The 19,751-nt window shown below is 38.9% G+C and overlaps 1 protein-coding gene across 1 annotated transcript in view; it reads left to right on the top strand.

Annotated features, from left to right (window-relative positions):
• The window catches only part of LOC127415112 (bone morphogenetic protein 1-like), a 126,549-nt gene that overhangs the window by 92,473 nt on the left and 14,325 nt on the right, over positions 1–19,751 (top strand). The window contains exons 11-18 of the mRNA XM_051653673.1: positions 1,444–1,589; positions 2,793–2,988; positions 4,230–4,355; positions 7,179–7,339; positions 12,426–12,606; positions 12,716–12,841; positions 16,088–16,215; positions 17,419–17,632. Coding sequence (XP_051509633.1) covers positions 1,444–1,589; positions 2,793–2,988; positions 4,230–4,355; positions 7,179–7,339; positions 12,426–12,606; positions 12,716–12,841; positions 16,088–16,215; positions 17,419–17,632 — 1,278 coding nt within the window. The remainder of the gene's footprint in view (positions 1–1,443; positions 1,590–2,792; positions 2,989–4,229; positions 4,356–7,178; positions 7,340–12,425; positions 12,607–12,715; positions 12,842–16,087; positions 16,216–17,418; positions 17,633–19,751) is intronic.

Raw genomic sequence — 19,751 nt, 5'->3', positions numbered from 1 at the left:
ACAAGCAACAACATTGGCCAAAAAAGTTATTGATATTTAGCTAAAAATGTACATAGTATTGCTAGCAATATTTATTTAGAAAGTTTCACAGAAATGTGCTTAAAAATAGAGGCTAGCTGTCTGTCCAGTGAACGCTGACGGTCTTGTCATTTTTTCCAGAAATAACTAGCTTTACTCCTACAAATAAATGCTTCGTAACTAAAACATTTTGACTTTCAATAGACAATATTGACAACACATGTTAAATAACTTGTCTTACCTCGAAAGATCGCCTCAGTTTTCAATTTGAAGCATTAAATCCAACACTGGAGGTAATCTCCCAGGATATCCTCTCTGGCTCCGTCCAGGCTAATGGAGGATGATGATGATGATGATACATTTATTATTCATGCCCAATAACCCCTTAACCAATCATATGAGCTTTTAGCTTATTTTGTCATGAGTATCTGGCTCTTTTCAGAAATAAAATCGGTGATTGGACGGCGAAGATATTGAGACAGGAACCATGGGAATAATTGTTCCCAAATTTGAACGCTCTGGCTGGAAAGGGTTAAAATGAGTTTTTACTTAAAAGTTAAATGTATGATTTATGCGACCCCTAGCAGCACCAAACAAAAAAGTTTTAAACATCCCTCTGCCTTCCATTAGTTGAAAACAGGTAACCTTGCTTGATGTAACCTAGCCAATGTTGTTTTGTCCGGCCATGTCGGGGTACTAAACAAGCCGATTACATTTTTGTTTGAAGCCTCTATAGTGGCGCCTTGAGCTTTTGGTTATATAGGGTAACTACTGTATATATTACGAATAGTATGCAAATTAGGATGCAGCCAATGAGATGCCAAACTGATAAAGCCATTGTGCAATCTTATAATCTAGGCTCTGTTATTCAGGCAGTAAGCAGACATTACGGGGTCACTGTCAGGGGTGAGAGGAGTCCAAAGTGTTGGAAAGAAGCTAATAACTTAACAGAAAGCATTGTCAAATTAATTCGTTATGAGTATTTTACCCCACAAACCTAGATCCATCCCTCATTGACATATGAATAACAGAGTGTGTCCATTAGGTGAACATAGCAGTTTCCAGATGTTTCTGTAGTAATAAAAGTAATTTCCTTGCATTTTTGTTTTGACTCTCAAACTCTACTTACTTTTTTGCTGAAAACATCTTAAACCAGTCTATGATGGTTTGCTGGTCTTGGCTGGTCTATCAGCCTGGGAAAGCTGGGTGGTTTTCTGGTTTTAGAGGGGTTTTGGCCACATTTCAGGTGGTTTCAGCATTTCAGAAGAGCAAACCAGCTTAGGCTGGTCTAAGATGTATTTTTCCAGAAGGGTTATGGTATTTCAAGGTCAGTATTACCAAAAAAAAAAAAAAAAAAGGATTGTGATGTTGAAGATGATGAAGACACTGTTGTCTTTTTTTCTTTTTCTTTTTTTTTTCTTGCAGCTATATGTGGTGGGGAAGTGAAGAAGGACAATGGTCAAATTCAGTCTCCAAACTACCCAGATGACTACAGACCCAACAAAGTGTGTGTGTGGAAGATTACAGTGGCTCAGGGCTACCATGTAGGCTTAACCTTCCAGTCTTTTGAGGTATGATTGAAAAGGTTGTTATTACTGCTTTATAATCATGTAATTAATTGCTTATACACCTTGTTATGTATAACAGTGAAAAAAAAAAGACTTCAAAGCGTAGTTTAGCGTCTGTCCCATTTGTCTGGCTGATTCCAATATGCTGTGTTGTACTCGCCCTGAGTTTGGTTTAGATTGGCTGCTGTCGCTAGCCAGCTGGTTTAAATAAACACAACACAGTCTCATGGCAACTCGTAATAATTCATACGAGATAGTGAAATCGTAAGATACCGTTCGACTTAGCTCGTCATTCAATTGTTTTGTTTGAGGAAGAGACAGAAATTGAAGCTGTTATTCACTGACAGTCTCCCCCTCTGCTGAAGCTCTCAAATATGGCAGTATTAGAATTTTGTCAATGAGATTGTGGTTTCACGTCAGTGTTATTTGGTCATGAGACATGTGAAAACCAATCTGGCATCAATGGACTACTTGTACAACTGCTTCCGCATTCTACGTAGTGCGGCTTAGGCGTTTCCGGTAACAATGTTCAGCACACCTTAATGCAGTCTATTCAGGGGAAGTCAAATTATTTCTACTTTTTAGGGCTGTAGGTTAATTAAAACAATAAATCATGTTTTTGACGTCAATGTGACTGATTTCGATTGCCTCTAAATATATTTTTTTCCTTTACAAATGTACGCTCGGCTCCTGAATTTTGAAGACGATGTACACATTAATGTTCAGAATATTTCTTCTCCTGTCTCTAAATATCTGGACTTTAAAATATTCTTCTGGACACTTATATTTAGTGGAGTTTCACAAACTAGGCAACTATGGCACATTGTAAACCCATATAACCGGAAACTAGTGAGCGGAAATATGTCATGAAGCTCAGTGCAAGCAGTCCATTGCGTTGGTGTTTCGTAGTCCATTTCAGAGCTTTGGTGTTAGTGAATAATGACTTAAATTTAGGTCTGTTCCTTATACAAAGGGACATTGTCATTTTGAAGCTTGACAGCCTCCGTCCCCATTCCCTTTCATTATATGGAAAAGAGTGTTGGGATATTCTTCAAAAAATCATCTTTTGTGTTCCAACAACATATGTATGAGTGAATGAAGGAATTGTCATTTTTTGGTGAACAATACCTTTAATGTTATGTCTGGTACCAAGTTGAACTTTTTTACATTTCCTTTTACTATCATCGTTTGTCTTTTCAATTGCAGATCGAGAGGCATGACAACTGTGCATACGACTACTTGGAAGTTCGTGATGGGAATTCGGAAAGCAGCCCTCTGCTGGGCAGATTCTGTGGTTATGACAAACCCGATGACATCAAATCCAGCTCCAACCAGCTCTGGATGAAGTTTGTGTCTGATGGTTCTGTCAACAAGGCTGGCTTTGCTGCCAATTTCTTCAAAGGTGGGATTTTGCTGTATGGTTGTTTTGATCTTTTTTTTAATACAGTATATATTTATTAGGGCTGTCAATCGGTTAAAATTTTTAATCGAATTAATTACATGGTGTTCCGATTAATTAATCAAATAGCAATTAATCGCATACATAAATATTTGATGAGAAAGCCCCTCAAATAACAATAATTCAATATATAGTGATTAAATAATTATAAATAGTTATATTTATATAATTTTAAATAATATATATATATATATACTAAAAATATATAATAATACAGATAATTAAAATGCATTACATTATTTTAGCACACAAGTGAAGCATTAAAAAAGACAATACAAAAAGTGGCTTTAGAATGCAATAAATTATATTAAAAAAAAGAAATATATATATATATATATATATATATATATATATATATATATATATTCATATTATTGAACATAAGCCAATCATTGGCCTACAGTTCACAGCAATCCATTTTGCAACTGAATTAATCAATAAGTCAGAGATTTATTGTAAGTGCTTGTCTAAGGACCTGCATCAAACCAGATGCTTTTGGAGCGTCTCGGTTGTGTTGCATCATAAACATACCATTTTTAGGTCGCTATGTTAAGTTAAACGAAGTTTTAAACTTAGTAAAACATGTCTTGAGATCCCTGCCTTCGGAATTGCGCTCTATCATGCTCTGTTTTAATGCAAGAACATGTTCTCATCTTGTGTTGTCTGCTCTCGGTAAGAGAGTCTGTATATCTGTATAAGCTGCGCATTGCCTATACAGCGAGTTTCGCTTACTGCCCCCTGGAAAAAAACAGGTGGTACTCCATGCTTGAATTGCTCAGTTGGAAGGAATATTCCTTTTTACGGTCCGGTGACATGATTAATTGCGGTTTTTTTAATGCGTTATTTTTTATATAATTAATCGCTCTGAATTAACTCATTAAATAGACAGCCCTAATATTTATTTATATCTTTTGAATTTTTAGAAGGGTTATGATTATCTGGCATTATTAACCAGAATTATTTTTATTGAAATTAAAAAATGCAGCAATATAGACTTTTTTGCAGATACAAGTGGCTAGTAAATATTTTTCTACTGTGGCAGACAACCAATATTTCATTCTTGCATTTATATGTTGTTTTATTTGTTTCATTATTATTTGAGTTAAATAGCTCTTTCAGTGGTTCTTCCACCGGTCCTTTGAGACTGCGTAACTAATTGAGGTCTGATGCTCTTGTCGTTGCAGAAATGGATGAGTGCTCTAGACCTGACAACGGTCGCTGTGAGCAGCGCTGTGTCAACACGCTCGGTAGTTACAAGTGCGCCTGTGACCCTGGTTACGAGCTGGCGGCGGACAAACGGAGCTGCGAGGGTGAGTATGTGAATGGATGCATTGCTGGACACAGGTTAGATCCATACATAAAACGTGTTCTATGGTAACAACACATGAAAAGTCTAGTTTAAAGATGTGCTCAATTTTACGGCACAGATAGCTCTGTTTTCATAGTTCAGGATCTTAGGGAGACATATTAAGAGAACTTGTGAAGGTGAAGTGTATAACTGGTTGAGCCAATTTTGCTATGTCAGGCTGGTGGGGATGCACAAATAAACAGAGCAATGTTTTAATGGAACCACAGAGCAACAGCATTTTCACTTTTCTTGGGGGACAACCTACAGATTTCTTACTTAGAGTTGTATATTAAGCTGGAATAAAATGTATTTTTACATAAATGACACACACTTCACCTTTAAAAAGGCTCTTCTATCAAGCAGCTACCAGCAGTGAACACACTGCTTTTTTTCTTTTTTCTTTTTTTTTTTTATACTCTTTCTTGCTCTCTTGACATACCGCCAACATCTATGTTGTGCTATTGGCTTGGGGCTGCCAACAATTATGAGCATTTCCCTCACACTGACATCAGGCATACCTGGGTTTCTTTACCCTCCTCCATACAGCACCTACAAAGAGATGTCTGTTTTCTGAAATAATTGTTTGTACTCTTTCAGAGCCAAAGTCCCTTTAAGGCAAGTCGGTTCACGGTGGGGCCATTTGGTAAATGGGGAAAGACAGAAATCTCCCAAATTTCATTTTTAGTTTCAATAAAATTTTAAATCAGCAATAAAATCTGACAAAAATTGTATGATAAATTTAGCTTCTTCACTTCAAGTCACGGCTGAAGACTATTTTTCAGGCTGGTCCAGTTAATGCATATGCGCATTCTAGATAGGGATAGGTCACAAAAAATTACTAGTAGTCCAACAGTGTGCTGGGCTTTAGCTGATAGCCAGTTTACACGATAAAACCCTCTCTGAGAGATGCTGTTTTTTTGTGTCTTGCACCATATGTGTTGCGTCTTTAAGATGCCAAGTTTAAAAAAAACACAGTGTGTCCATATTTATATGTTTTAAAAACAATTCCGAGACCCCTGCATTGTATTCCATTCTGTTGCGCTCCGTCTAGCTGTTTTTGAACACAAGAACGCATTCCTATGTGAATGTTCTCTAGGAAACGTGTCCGATCAGGATCAAGTGAACCCGAAACAAGCCTAATTATACAGAGCTAATTATCCAGAAAACTCCTCCGTTTCCTATTGGTTGAACAAACAGATAGTCCTGCCCAAAACTCTCGCTAATGTTGCCATGTTGGGCAAACAAGCAGAGGAATGTTTTGATAGTGCCACAGTGTTACATTTTTAGGTGAAATCAACCTGCTAAATGGCTTACTTACAGTTGACTCTTCATATTAAGATGGGATATGAAAAATGTAACATCGAAAAAATTACATACATCAGCTTTAAGGCCAATTTATCAACTAGTCCTTCAAGCAACCCCCTTACTAGTCGACTCAATAAATAAGGCAATTGGCGATCTCCCATTCCTTTTTATACAAGTGGCCAGTCTCCTCAATATATCATCTCTTCCAGGCAAAGGAAAGGAATATACAGTGAAAGTTTTGTGTCAAAGCATTGATTTCTTGTTAGAACTGAGATAAAGTGTTGACTAACAGCTAATGTCTCTTATTATGGTCTAGAGTCTAGGCTTAATATCTGGAAACTTGAGGCAGTTGCTTGGACAGAACGTATCCTGCAGCTGCTATATTGAGCAAAAATCTGTTTGTGTTCAGACATGCACTGAGATGACTCAATGGCTCAATCGTGACAGACTGGAGTGCTTGCAAAATTATTCTCCATTAGATAAAAGAAAGACTGGCCAAGCACACCTTCCCAATGGCTGTCAAATCAGCAGTAAATCCAACATAATGATAGTGACTGTGTTTCTCTTTCTCAGGGAAACAAATTAATGGCCAGCAGTCCAGTGGGAATAGACAAAGACAGGTCTTAAATGTACACAAAGCTGAAACTTCAATGCATTGGCTGTCCAAAGGCACTTAAGTGGCATGGTGATAACCATGGAAACGGTCCTCCCCAAGTGCATGTGTTTCGTTGGAAATCGCTATAGGTGATCCGTTGGTTAATTTGGATCATACTGCACCAGACCAAACTCCTCTGCCTGAATTCCTTATGTTTGCAGAGATATACTCCGATCAGCCGCAACATTAAAACCACCTGCCTAATATTGTGTAGGTCCCCCTCGTGCCACCAAAACAGTGCCAACCTGCATCTCAGAATAGCATCCTGAGATGCTATTCTTCTCACCACAATTGTAGAGCGGTTGAGTTACGGTAGACTTTGTCAGTTCTAACCAATCTGGCCATTCTCTGTTGACCTCTCTCATCAACAAGCCATTTCCATCCACAGAACTGCCGCTCACTGGATGTTTTTTGTTTTTGGCACCATTCTGAATAAACTCTAGAGACTGTTGTGTGTGAAAATCCCAGGAGATCAGCAGTTACAGAAATATTCAAATCAGCCCGTCTGGCACCAACAATCATCCATGTGATTATCTTATCAGCCAATCATGTGGCAGCAGTGCAGTGCATAAAATCATGCAGATATGGGTCAGGAACTTCAGTTAATGTTCACATCAACCATCAGAATGGGGAAAAAATGTGATATCAGTGATTTGGACCGTGGCATGATTGTTGGTGCCAGATGGGCTGGTTTGAGTATTTCTGTAACTGCTATTGGTAAGTATTAGACTGTTGTCTATTGAATACTGTAGATCACCAATCCATTATACTTTCACCATAAACGTCATTTGTCTTATTGCTTTTTCTGTTTTCTTTTCATAATAGCTGCATGTGGTGGTTTCATCACCAAGCTGAATGGATCCATCACCAGTCCGGGCTGGCCCAAGGAGTATCCACCCAACAAGAACTGCATCTGGCAGCTGGTGGCACCCACACAGTACCGCATCACCCTTCTCTTCGACGTCTTCGAGACTGAGGGCAACGATGTGAGCACTAGGTTTTTGCCTGAGCGTGGGGTGGGTTTGTCTGGTTCATTTTAGCTGAATCAGTGTAAATCACCGCAGGGCATTAGGGACTGACATCTCCAAATTACATTCATGTTTTCGCACTTGTACAGTGCTGATTGCTTATGGCACTGTTACCCAGTAAAGTTCACATTATGAATGAACTGCCGACATATTTTGTTTGGTAACCTTGTTAGTGTGTCTATTAAGATGAAGCTGTTTTCTGCTTTCATTTGTATTTATTAGCTCTCAAAATTATATTTATATTTGCGCTGTGTTGTTGTTTGCTTAATGACTACAGCAAAGGCTAGTATCTGTCTTTCCTGACTATCCATTAATATTCATCATCCTTAAAAATACGTAGCGAGTTTCCATGCCTTTTTGAAGCATTTGCAATACATCGTCATGTGGGTTGTTTCCATCACTTCAATAGTACCAGTTTGATCAGTTTTTTTTTTTTTTTTTTTTTTTTTTTGCTGAACTGTTTCTTTTATTGTGCTGTAGACTTCGATTTTCAAGTGCATAACTGTCTGTCAGAAATAGAGTTTATCTTGTAATTAACGCTTTAGGCCCATCCTACTGGCGTGCAGGATTTTTTTTACAATTTATTTTATTTTTTTATATTACTAACTACAGTCTTGACCAAAACAAAATAGGTATCATTTTAAAGCTTAGAAGCTGTACTTTACAATGCATGAAGGCATTATGACCAAAATTGAACAAGTGCTTAGAAATTTACAGACAAATCAGAAGTGTTCCTTTTTGTTAATTTTTTAAGAAATTTCACTGCACATAGTATTGTAATCGGTTTTTACTCGCAGATAATAGCTAATATATGTCTTTGACATACATGTAACATGTAAACAGATGTTGCTTATTTGCAGCGTTTTCGCTTTTAACTTCACAAAATATAAATGGAACATAAAATATCATTACTTAGAGGAGGTCATTATCTTTAAAACGAGCCCACACACAATATAATCGGATGCATATATCATTAGATAATCCACATGAAGCACAATGTGCACACAGCACATAATGTGCTATCTGGCTTAAAACACATTCGCTTTCCTGGATCAGATGACTTTATCGGAAATTATGTAATACATTGTCCAGCTTCATGGAACGCTAAACCAATAGTATTAGGATTCAGATCGCTGCAACCGGAGGTGGAAGTCATCCAAATATGGGCTGAGATGATCGTTCACTCTAATTACATGTGGCTACCAGAAAATGGCACCAAGTACTTGACACAGACTCAGTGATGGCTCAAATGACACAGAATGAAACTGAATGAGATTTTGTTACTCATGCTTGCATGCTTTGGAGAGAGAGCATACCTTTAGTTATTGTTGTATTTGCATGGGTAACTAGTTTTTATGTACAGTTATTATGTTTTTTTTATTTTTTTGGAGACATTTATGGACACTAGGATAAATTATATTTGTAATGCTATAACTTTTGATTGCTTAGTTGTATCAACACAAAATCGATACTCATGTATAGGTGACATGATTGGGAACTAAACAAAAGTTTTTCAGAGCTACTTTATTTACACCCTGAAATATATTTTGTCAAATCAGTTTTTTTTAGACCATTTTTACAGCAGTTTCTTAGGCTGAGAGTCTCGGGATTGATCATAATCTATATCTTTTTTTTTTTTTTTTACAATGATACCAAACACTTGACCCTCCTTTTTTAAAATAAGTTATAAGCCTTTAATTTTGGGTATGCCACTGAAACAGGAAATATTTAAAAACACCTTCAGAACTTAAAGTATAAACTTAATTTCGTGTAACAGCAGCTAAATTAAATGCTCAAAATGGCGCCACGGATAGCTGCTTCAGTGTGGAGCTCTATAGCATTTTTGTTACTTTTGTTTGTTTGTCATGTTTTTTTGTCACGCTTTCCCGATCGGTTTCACCACGGATGAACTGCTGAATATTCGGCAGAGCATACCTTATACTTTTTGCTGGTGTCTGATTATTCAGACATTTTATTAGACATCTTAGTTGGAGGTGCAGCGGTGTTCTACAAGTGCCCCAAGAGATGCAAAAGAGGGAAGCGCGCCGGCGCGCTTGTGAAGCTTCATCAACACGGCACTGGGACTCCGCTGCCGAGTATTCATCTGGCGAATGTCCACTTCCTTCACCAACAAAATGGATGAACTGCTTCTGCTCACTCAAACAAATAAGGACTTTTCGAACTCCACTGCTCTGTGTTTCACAGAAACCTGACTGAATGAAGCCATCCCGGACAGTGCGCTTCATCTGCCGGGCTTCTGGCTGTTCAGAGTGGATCACTTTGCTGAATCATCAGGGAAAACTTTTTTTACATAACGAAAGTTGGTGCACAGATGTAACAGCATTGAAGAAGATGTGCTGTCCTAAATTTGAAGCACTCTTCATCAACTGTAAGCCTTTCTAGTCACTGCGGGAGTTTTCCTCGTTTATTCTGGTAAGTGTTTACATCTCGCCACAAGCATGCGTGAATGCAGTGCTGCAACAGATGGGTGATCACATCACAGACTCTCTTATCATAGCATTTCAGATTTTAATAAAGCTAACCTCACCTGTGAAATGCCAAAATACAAACAACACATCACATGCCCCACCAGAGAAAGAAATATACTGGACCACATCTACACCACTACAGGATCGTTCTGTCCCATGTGCAGCTTTAGGACTCTCTGATCACTGTCTAGTTAATCTTCTCCCAGCCTACAAGCAGAAACTAAAATCAGCTAAGCCTGTAGTAAGAACTGTAAAGAGATGGACTAATGAAGCAGAGCTGGAACTACAAGCCTACTTAAAGACTGCACTGATTGGAGTGTTTTTGAAGCTGCAGCCACAGACCTGGACGATCTCACAGATACTGTGACATCATATATCAGTTTCTGTGAGAATATGTGCATCCCTACTAGGACATTTGTATCATTCAATAATGATAAACCATGGTTTACAGGAAAACTCAGACAGCTTGGTCATGCCAAAGAGGATGCTTACAGAAGTGGGGATAAAATATTGTACAACCAGGCCAGAAACACACTGACTAAGGAAATTAGAGTGGCTAATAGAAGCTACTCTGTAAAGCTGAAAAAACAGTTTTCAGCCAATGATCCTGCATCTGTGTGGAAAGGCCTGAAAATCAATACCAAGTATATGACACCTCCCCCTCACTCTGTAGAGAATCAACAAGTGGCTGATGAAATAAATGTGTTTTACTGCAGGTTTGAAAAGCCCAGTCTCACACCCATCCCCCACTCCGATCTTCACTTCACACTTATGGTCTTTGTGGAGGATGTGTGCCAGGTCTTCCAGAAACAAAAGACTAGGAAAGCTTCAGGCCCAGTCGGTGTCTTTACCTGCCTTTCTGAAAGTCTGCACTGACCAACTGGCCTCCATCTTCACACAGATCTCCAAAAAAAATAAAAAAACTAAATCACCGGACTGTTGCTCTCATTTCTGTGGTAATGCAGTCATTTGACAGACTGGTTTTGGCTTACCTGAAGGACATAACTAGACCCCTGCTAGACCCCTTTCAGTTTGCTTACCAAGCAAACAGGTCTGTGGATGATGCTGTTAACATGGGATTGCATTATATTCTGCAACACCTCAACAGACCCGGGACTTATGCAAGGATCCTATGTGTGGACTTCAGTTCAGCCTTCAATACCATCATGCCTGATCTTCTCTCAACCAAACTGACACAGTTCTCCGTGCCAACCACAATCTTTCTGTGGATCAATAGCTTTCTGACTGATAGCCATCAGCTAGTGAGACTGGGGAAAATCACATCCAGGACCCTCACTATTAGCACTGGTGCTCCTCTGGGATGCGTTCTCTCTCCACTGCTTTTCTCCCTGTACACAAATGACTGCACTGCAAATGACCCCTCTGTCAAGCTCCTGACGTTTTCAGATGACACCACGGTCATTGGGCTCATCCACGACGGTGACGAGTCTGCATACAGATGGGAGGTTGAACAGCTGGTGTGGTCATAACAACCTTGAGCTGAACACGCTCAAAACAGTGGAGATGAAAGTGAACTTAAGGAGAATTCCCCCAGCTCATTCTGATTCTGAAATAAGACAGAATTGTAAAATAAATGAATGCAGTAATCATGAATATTTAATCAGCATTTTACAACAGCTATTAGTCTGTTGAAATAGAGAATTTACTAAGCTGCAGGCTTTTCTGAGCATTTAATGGATTGTCTTTCTAATACACAACCTCATATAATTGCCTGGTAATTAAATTACCTGTCAGTTAATGTACTGGCACTGGTTTAATAGTGAAAGGCCCTTAGCATCATTCATTGACTCACCAACATTCCTTCCGGGAAACTACAACTTGAATGTAAACCATTATTACTGAAAGTTCTGCCAAGATTTGAATTGTGTTGCGATAAACCAAAATGAGATAATGTACTTGTTCATCCTGAAAGCTTTGAGCATTAATGGAACATGATGAAAATGCTATTAGCTACTCAAATGAAAGTTCCATTCAGTTTCCTATTAAAAAAATGGTCTTTATCCTTCTTTATTTTTATTTGCATATTATACTAAAATTATTTTTTAAACTGCAGGGTACTCAAAAGCAGAAGTTGATAGAACTTTCCTTTAACTAGCTTAACCAGCAAAGCAACCTTGATCCACCCAGATTTACCAGGAAGATCATGCTGGTTGACTGACATCACCAATTAAACATGGCTAGACCAGCACCAAACAAGTACTAACCACAATAAACCAGCACAAACCAGCATACCTGCTGAAAGAAAAAAAAAAAAGCCTGGTCAGACGTGTCTGGTTTGCTGATTTTGGGTAGGTTTGGGACACGTTTCATCTGGTCAGGCTAGGAGACCATCTGACTGACCAAGTAAACCATCTGAATATTAGCTTGGCCAGGCTTGGAGAGCAGTTAGACCAGCTCAGGCCACTTTCGTCTGCTTCATTTCAGCAGGGATAGAATGCTAGTCTTATCTGGTCCTTTCAGAATGGTATATACATATATACTTCAGGCTGCTCTAGATTCTGGCCTATGACTCAGGTTTACTTTATTCTGTGTAGGTGTGCAAGTATGACTTTGTTGAGGTAAGGAGCGGTCTGTCTGCGGACTCCAGGCTACATGGAAAGTTCTGTGGTGCTGAGAAACCAGAGGCCATCACTTCGCAATACAACAACATGCGAATTGAGTTCAAATCTGACAACACTGTCTCCAAGAAGGGTTTCAAGGCCCAGTTCTTCTCAGGTGAGTACGTATGAATTATTGTGTTTTGAGTCAGAGAGAGGACAGTGTGTGTGTGTGTGTGTGTGTGAGTGTGTGTGTTTAACTGAGATGTGGTGCTGTCTCCTCACAGATAAAGATGAGTGCTCAAAGGAGAACGGCGGATGTCAACATGAATGTGTGAACACGTTTGGCAGCTACAGTTGCCAGTGCAGAAGTGGCTTCATACTGCATGAGAATAAACATGACTGCAAGGAGGGTAAGAAACACATGCTCATATGGGATTATGAGAGGCTGCATGTTTTACCTTGGTTATGGGGTGTTTTTAGGCACGACGCTAAGCAGAATGCCTAAAACACACATAAAATCACTGTGATCCACAACCTCAAGTGGCTAATTATTTTTATTTTCATTTTATCTGGGGGCTTTTGCCTTTATTTATAGGAAAGAAGAGTGTAGAGGAGGGCACAGGCATAGCCATTGGTGGGTCTGGGTGTGCCGGGGCCACTGATTGGGCATTTAGGCCCAAATGTCATCATGTGAATTGATTGTAAATAATTGTATTAATTAGGCTTTATATTTAAATAACTGGATAAATAAGCTGTTCATTAAAACCAGATCGAGTTGAAATAAGATGCTGAATTAAATAGTTTTAGATGTTTAAATGCTCTCAAAACTGCTAAAACTCTAAACTCCATCTATTTTATTTTTTAAGATAAAATAATGTTAATTACAAATATCATATGTATGAATGATCATGAATTTTATTCGTATTTGTTGCATCAAAAGCAGCCTGTGATGGCTTAAATAAGCTACTCTGAAATAAATTATTTTGGATGATAAAATATGTTCTCAAAACTCCTTTTTAAACTCCAGCCTCTTTTTTTAACTGTTCGGCAAAAATAAAATAATGTTATTTCCAAATATCATATGTGTGAATGTATTGCTATGAATTTTATATGTCATAACTTAGGGGAACTCGGAACCTGATTCCTTCATGCATTTTCTTAGAGTTGTGACGCAGTGACACAATCAAAGAAAAAAAGTAATTTTATTGACAGTAAACCATAGCGACAATACCCATTTCTGTTATTTTTATCTGTCATTTTCATTAGTCCTAAGACGCCGCAAATTTTGCTGTTTTTTTTTTTGTTTTTGTTTTTGTTTTTTTACAAAACTATAGTTAAAATATCCATTCTCTTTTGTAGTGTTACATTTAAAAATAAAATAAATAAAAAGTTTACAGATCTCATGCAATCAACACAAAAGTTTCTGGCTACTCTACTGGACCAGGGCTATTAAATTCCATTACTGGAGGGCCACTGTTCTGCAGAGGTTAGTTCCAGCCCTGCTCAAAGATTTTTTAGGTGTCTTCTGTGGAGCTCAAAAAGAGATGATTTGAAGAATGTACATGTTGCTCTTTTCCATACATCATATTGCCCATAGCAGCCCAGCTTCAAAAATGACAAAAGCACCTTTAAAGCCCCATAAAAGTAGTCCATACAACTCTTGCACTCTATTCCAAGTCTTCTGGAGCCATACAATATCTTCAAATGAACAAACTGAAATACATTTTTTTAATAACTAAATTTTTCCCCCTCCTCCATAGCTCTTGAAAGTCATTCTCCATTCTGCATATTCAAACTGGTGTGTTATGACCTGTGACAGTATAGGATGAGACGGGTCACTGGTATACTTATAAATGGGAGAATCATATGAATTATAACACTAAATATGGTGGCTCTAGGAATGGAAGTCCCACCTTACAGTTAAAAGAGCCACATTTTTGATAGCGACATTACCTGTCTGTTTACTCGAGAACACACATAAGCTGGTAAAATAATGTGTTTTTTGTATGATTTGAGCTAAAGAAGCACAATTTATGATACCATTACTATCATATTTTATTGCCAACTTAAAAATATAGATAGTTGATCAAATCTATGAGTTGATCTTTGAACATGGGTTAAAGGAATGTTCCGGGTTCAATAAAAGTTAAACTCAATCGAAAGCATCAATATTTAAGCATCAATAATCGAAACAGATCAATATTGAAATCCTTTTTTACTATTAAACTCCACTTTCAAACAGCCCTCCTAAGAGTTCTTCTACTTTTGTTTTTGCTGATTCACATTCTATGTGCATATCGCCACCTACTGGGCTGGCAGGAGAATTTGTACCAAAAATGGACTTGAATATTGATCTGTTTCTCACCCACACATATCGTATCACTTCTAAAGATATGGATTTAACTACTGGAGTCATATGGATTACTTTTATGCAGCCTTTATGTGTTTTTTGAGCTTAAAAATTTTGGACCCTGTAGACTTGCATTGAATGGACGCATCTTCGTTTGTGTCCTTCAGAAGAAAGAAAGTCATACAAATCTGGGATGGCATGAGGGTGAGTAAATAATAAGAGAATTTGCATTTTTGGGTGAATTATCCCTTTAAATCTCTGTCTTTTAAATGGAAAATATGGAAGCTAGCTTGCTAGTCATAAGGACTATTTTCGTTGTGCTTTTTGGAGTTTGGCAGCTGTGGTTACTATAAGCTGTAATTGTATGGAAAAGAGTAGCATCCTTCAGAATTTCTATTCTTGTGTTTCACAGAAGAAAGAAGGTCTTGCGAGTCTGGGATGAGAGTGAGAAAGTGGGTAAATGAAAATAGAACTTGGCTGCCAAATACTGGAGATGGAAAAAAAAGTGTTGAAATTTCAGACGGTGACATAATCCTTTGGAAATTGGTTTAGGTTTTTTTTTTTTTTTTTTTTTTCGCTGTTTCATGAAATCCTGCAGAATTACCTGTGTGTCTGGAGGGTCACTGTGCAGACTGCTGCTGTCTGAGTACATTTCAGCAGTCTGATTGTATTACATCAGCCATTAGCACAAGACTGCTCAAAAACCTTAACCATCGATTCCTGCTCACTGACACTAACTAGTGTTTGGATATTTTTAGAGAATGCCTTCTTGCTGTGTGCAAAATTAGAAAGATAGAGGCAGTGGTACAGAGAAAATGAGGGAGAAAGTGTTTGAAAAGTGCCTGACACAACTAAACATTTAACTAAACAGTTTTGCAAGTTTTATGCATAATATTTCAGCATAAAAACCTGCATCTTATTCACTAATTACCAAAAAATCATTTTAACAAGACGCTAACCAGCACAGAAATAGTGAAGTCTTTTTTTTTTCTTTATTATTGTTATTGTTAATTAGTGTCATATTTTTCAATGCAAACAAACCTGCTGTCTACGTTAATAAGGCTTATTATAGATTGCACCTTATTAGCACAAAATCGTGGGTGTATTTGCAGTGTTACCTGATTTGCATAATTCCTTTAGTGAACCGGGTGCTAAAACAACACTATCAGCAGGTGCAATTCATTCTCAGTAAATTTCCTCTCTCGTTGTTTGGAGTTGTGATGAGCGAGAGGGTGAGTGAATATTTGTGTGTGCATTCGAGTGTTGGAAATCACATGTTTTTGACTGTCAGTGGTGTCTCTTGCAGCCGGCTGTGATCACATTGTGAACAGCGTGAGCGGGACCATCACCAGCCCCAACTGGCCAGATAAATACCCCAGTAAGAAGGCCTGCACCTGGGCCCTCTCCACCACTCCAGGACATCGGATCAAAATAGTATGTAATACCCACTTAGTACAATATCACTTCCTTCGTAATTACTAAGTAAGGAATACTATACAGTCAGCCGGTCATTAGTGCAGTATAAAGCCTGACAGGGTGATCAGGATGCTGACGCAAATTGGAAAGATTGCCAAAAAGGGGTTCATTTTGACTGTACATTATCCTTCTTAATACATGACTACTTAAAAAAAAAGGAAAGGACTTCAAATATTGATTTGAGTTTAAATAATTCACTTTAGTGATCCAACCACAATATGAGAAACATGAAACTAGCTATTTAGGAATTGGTTGCCTGTGACAGCAGTTATAGAGTTTTGCAGTCATTATACAAAAATATCTGACTGAGGAATGTCACAATCAAAATCAATAATTCCAGAGAGCCCAGTAATAAAAATCATATTTGCATGCTTGTGCACATATATATTTTCTCAATATCATAGTGTATTTTTTTCCTTAACACATAGATTTATCATGACTGGACTAGAAAAAGTCCAGTTCCTGACAACGCTCTGTTCCAAAACCTAGTGAGCTGCCTTGACAGCCTTTGAAGGCATCAGAGCCACTGTCCTGATGTAAAGATTGCTCTAAACAGTAGGTAGCAAAGCTATGCTGCCTTCTAAGGCACCTCATTTTACCAAACTCTGGTGTTGCATGTATCCTTTACAAAGAAGGCAATCCCAGAGCTCAGTTAGTTAAAAATGTCGGATATAAATATTCCAATATTTCATTCAGTACTGAAAAGTATCTGTAAAATAGCTCAATATCTTATTTAATTATAACTAATCAGACTATTTCACCCAATATTTGTGTGTGCAGTGTATTTTCTATGCTTGTTTAGCTTACCTTAGCAACGTACTAACATTAGACTCTGTTGGAATCAGCTACAATATGAGCATTAGTTGAGTTGAGTTAGTTGAGCACTTTTTGTATGACAAGCGTTAGTAGAGCATTCCAAATCTGTCACTTCCATATGAGGTTAATATGCTGCCTAAGAAGATTGCTGCCTATGTAAACTGTAGACAGCAAGGCAGCTTATCTGGTGACTGAGCTTTTGACTCAGTTGTGTATATAGTACGTCTTGTGCTGCAAACTTTTCATTCTCGAAATTCTGCTGTTTCTCTGTTTAACATTAAGGCCATGTTGCCATGCAACAACGTAATTTGCTGTTCAGATATTAATGTGAGCAATCTGTTTCAGGCTTTCAATGAAATTGACATGGAGCCTCATTTGGAATGTGCTTATGACCACATCGAGATTTACGATGGTCGGGACGGGAAAGCATCCAGCCTTGGCCGCTACTGTGGCGCCAAGAAACCTCCACCTATCATATCTAGCAGCAATAAGATGTTCATCCGTTTCTTCTCCGATAACTCAGTGCAGAAGAAAGGCTTCGAGGCTTCTCATACTGCAGGTGAGCGAAGACATCTTAAATAAATGAATGTACCAGTAAGTATTGTGACCACATGTAAAACTGAAGAGATTAGAGAAAAAGCACACAAGCAATAAGCCATCAGAGGCCATGTATGTGTCAAGAACATGGTACTGTAACTTAATGTAACGCACAACACAAGCTGCTTTTATTAAACAGCGATAACAGCATAAAAAACATATTAATCAAATAATTACATTATTAATAATGATAATAAATATAATTAAGATAATTCTTCCTCCAACTAATATAGTTAATTCGCATAAGTGTAGACTGTTTATGGTATATCAAAATATACTGTATATAACTGCCAAACAACTGGGCAATCAAAGATCATACTATGATTGGTTCAGCTTTGTACTGATCAGGATGATTGTTGATATTATTGATTGAACATTGTTGATATCATTGTCTGGACATTTTGATTAATGATAAATGGTTTTAATGATTTGTAATGGTTTGCTACAGCAACTTGGCATATTAAACAGATACACAGGTAGCTGTAATAACCTGCCGGCCATTATTACCTGCCGCATCACCACTAGTGCCTTAAGCCCAGCTGCAGGGTCATCAGCCGGGAGCCACCTGTCTTTAGTGTTTCACCCCATTAATCCCAGAACATCTCCTGATGGTGGGGTAGCGATCAGGGATGTCTCCCTGCCACCCCCCGCAGCTGGACACCGGATCCCCTCCAATGCCTCTCATCCTTGTCTTCCCATCCAGACATCCTTCCTTCACAAATTACTTGCAACCAGGGTTTGATATGTCGTAATACCTCGACACGACCATACACGCCAGCCTGTTGTCCAACTGGCACTGAGATGCATACTCAGTGGCCTACTGGCACGGGCACCGGCACCGTATCTCTCGGTAACTCGGTGCCACCGGATCGGTATGGCATACTACCTCAGCACAAGCCCTCACCACATATCACCCAGGTTCCCTATTCCTCAGTTTCCTACTTCTGAACCCCCCACTTTTTGCCCTTCCTTCTTAACCATAGCCAGAAACTCCCTTTCTTAGCTTCCTCTGTCAGTTCCTTCAAATACTTTTTTAAAGCTGCTGCTACGATTCCAATGTCTCTAAATAGGTGCTGCATTGATTTTCTCATAAATCCTCGGCACCCAACCTCCACAAGGTAGGTGGCAGTCCTCCATCCATTTTCCATGCACTCTGCGGCCAGATCAGCATATTTTAGCTTCTTCCTCTCATAGGCTGTCACCAGACCCTCTTCCCATAAAACAGTAAGTTCTATCATTACTATTTTCCTAGCTGAAGTCAACCACAACACTACATCCGGCCTTAAGGAGGTAATATCAACCTCGGTAGGAAATTTTAGCTGCTGGCCAAGGTCGGCCATCGTTGACAATCACTTCCAGGCGCCAAGCTTGATCTGGCTTCCCTCCGTGCTGTGCCTTGTGTGGTACCTCCCTTTTTAACAAAATCAACACCCTGCCTCTTGGGATCATGGTTGCCTTTGTTTGTCTTTACTCTGTGCACCTCTAGGATCTCTTGACAGCTTCTGCAGGACCTGATCATGCCGTCACCTGTGCCGTCCTTGGGCCAGGGAAGTCTTGCATCCAACCAATATGGGCTGCAAGTTTGCTCTTGGGGCCTCACAAAGGGGGCAACTCTCCTCTTTGCCATACCATAGAGACAAATTCCCAGGGCTTGGTAGGGTATTGTAGGTGGATCTTATTAGAAAACTTAGCCTGACCTGGGGTACCTTCCACAGGTCAGCCCATCCTAACACTCTATAGGATGTCCCCTCCCATATGGTCCAGCGCCCTTGCTGCTGCTGGCTGACTGCCCTAACCTTATACCCTTCCTCTTCCATCCTAGTTATTTCCATAACTACCATTGCGTTCCTCTGTTTTCAGGATGCTGCTGACCACAGTTTGGGAACCTCCCTCATCCAAGGCCTGTTCTTCCTGACTGTGTTCTTCCAACCATCTTGATGCTTCAGTCTTGAAACACCTGGTTTACGACCTCCTCTACCTTCCAGGTTCTGCTTGTTCAGACTTGGACTTGACCTGCCCTCACTGCCTGGTCTATCAATTTCCATAGCTCCAAAACAAGCCTGGTCTTTTCCTGCTTGTAG

Source organism: Myxocyprinus asiaticus, chromosome 24, assembly GCF_019703515.2.
Source record: "Myxocyprinus asiaticus isolate MX2 ecotype Aquarium Trade chromosome 24, UBuf_Myxa_2, whole genome shotgun sequence".
Lineage (NCBI taxonomy): Eukaryota > Metazoa > Chordata > Actinopteri > Cypriniformes > Catostomidae > Myxocyprinus > Myxocyprinus asiaticus.
The sequence above is the reverse complement of the archived record's forward strand: the minus strand, read 5'-3'. Positions and strand labels throughout refer to the sequence as shown.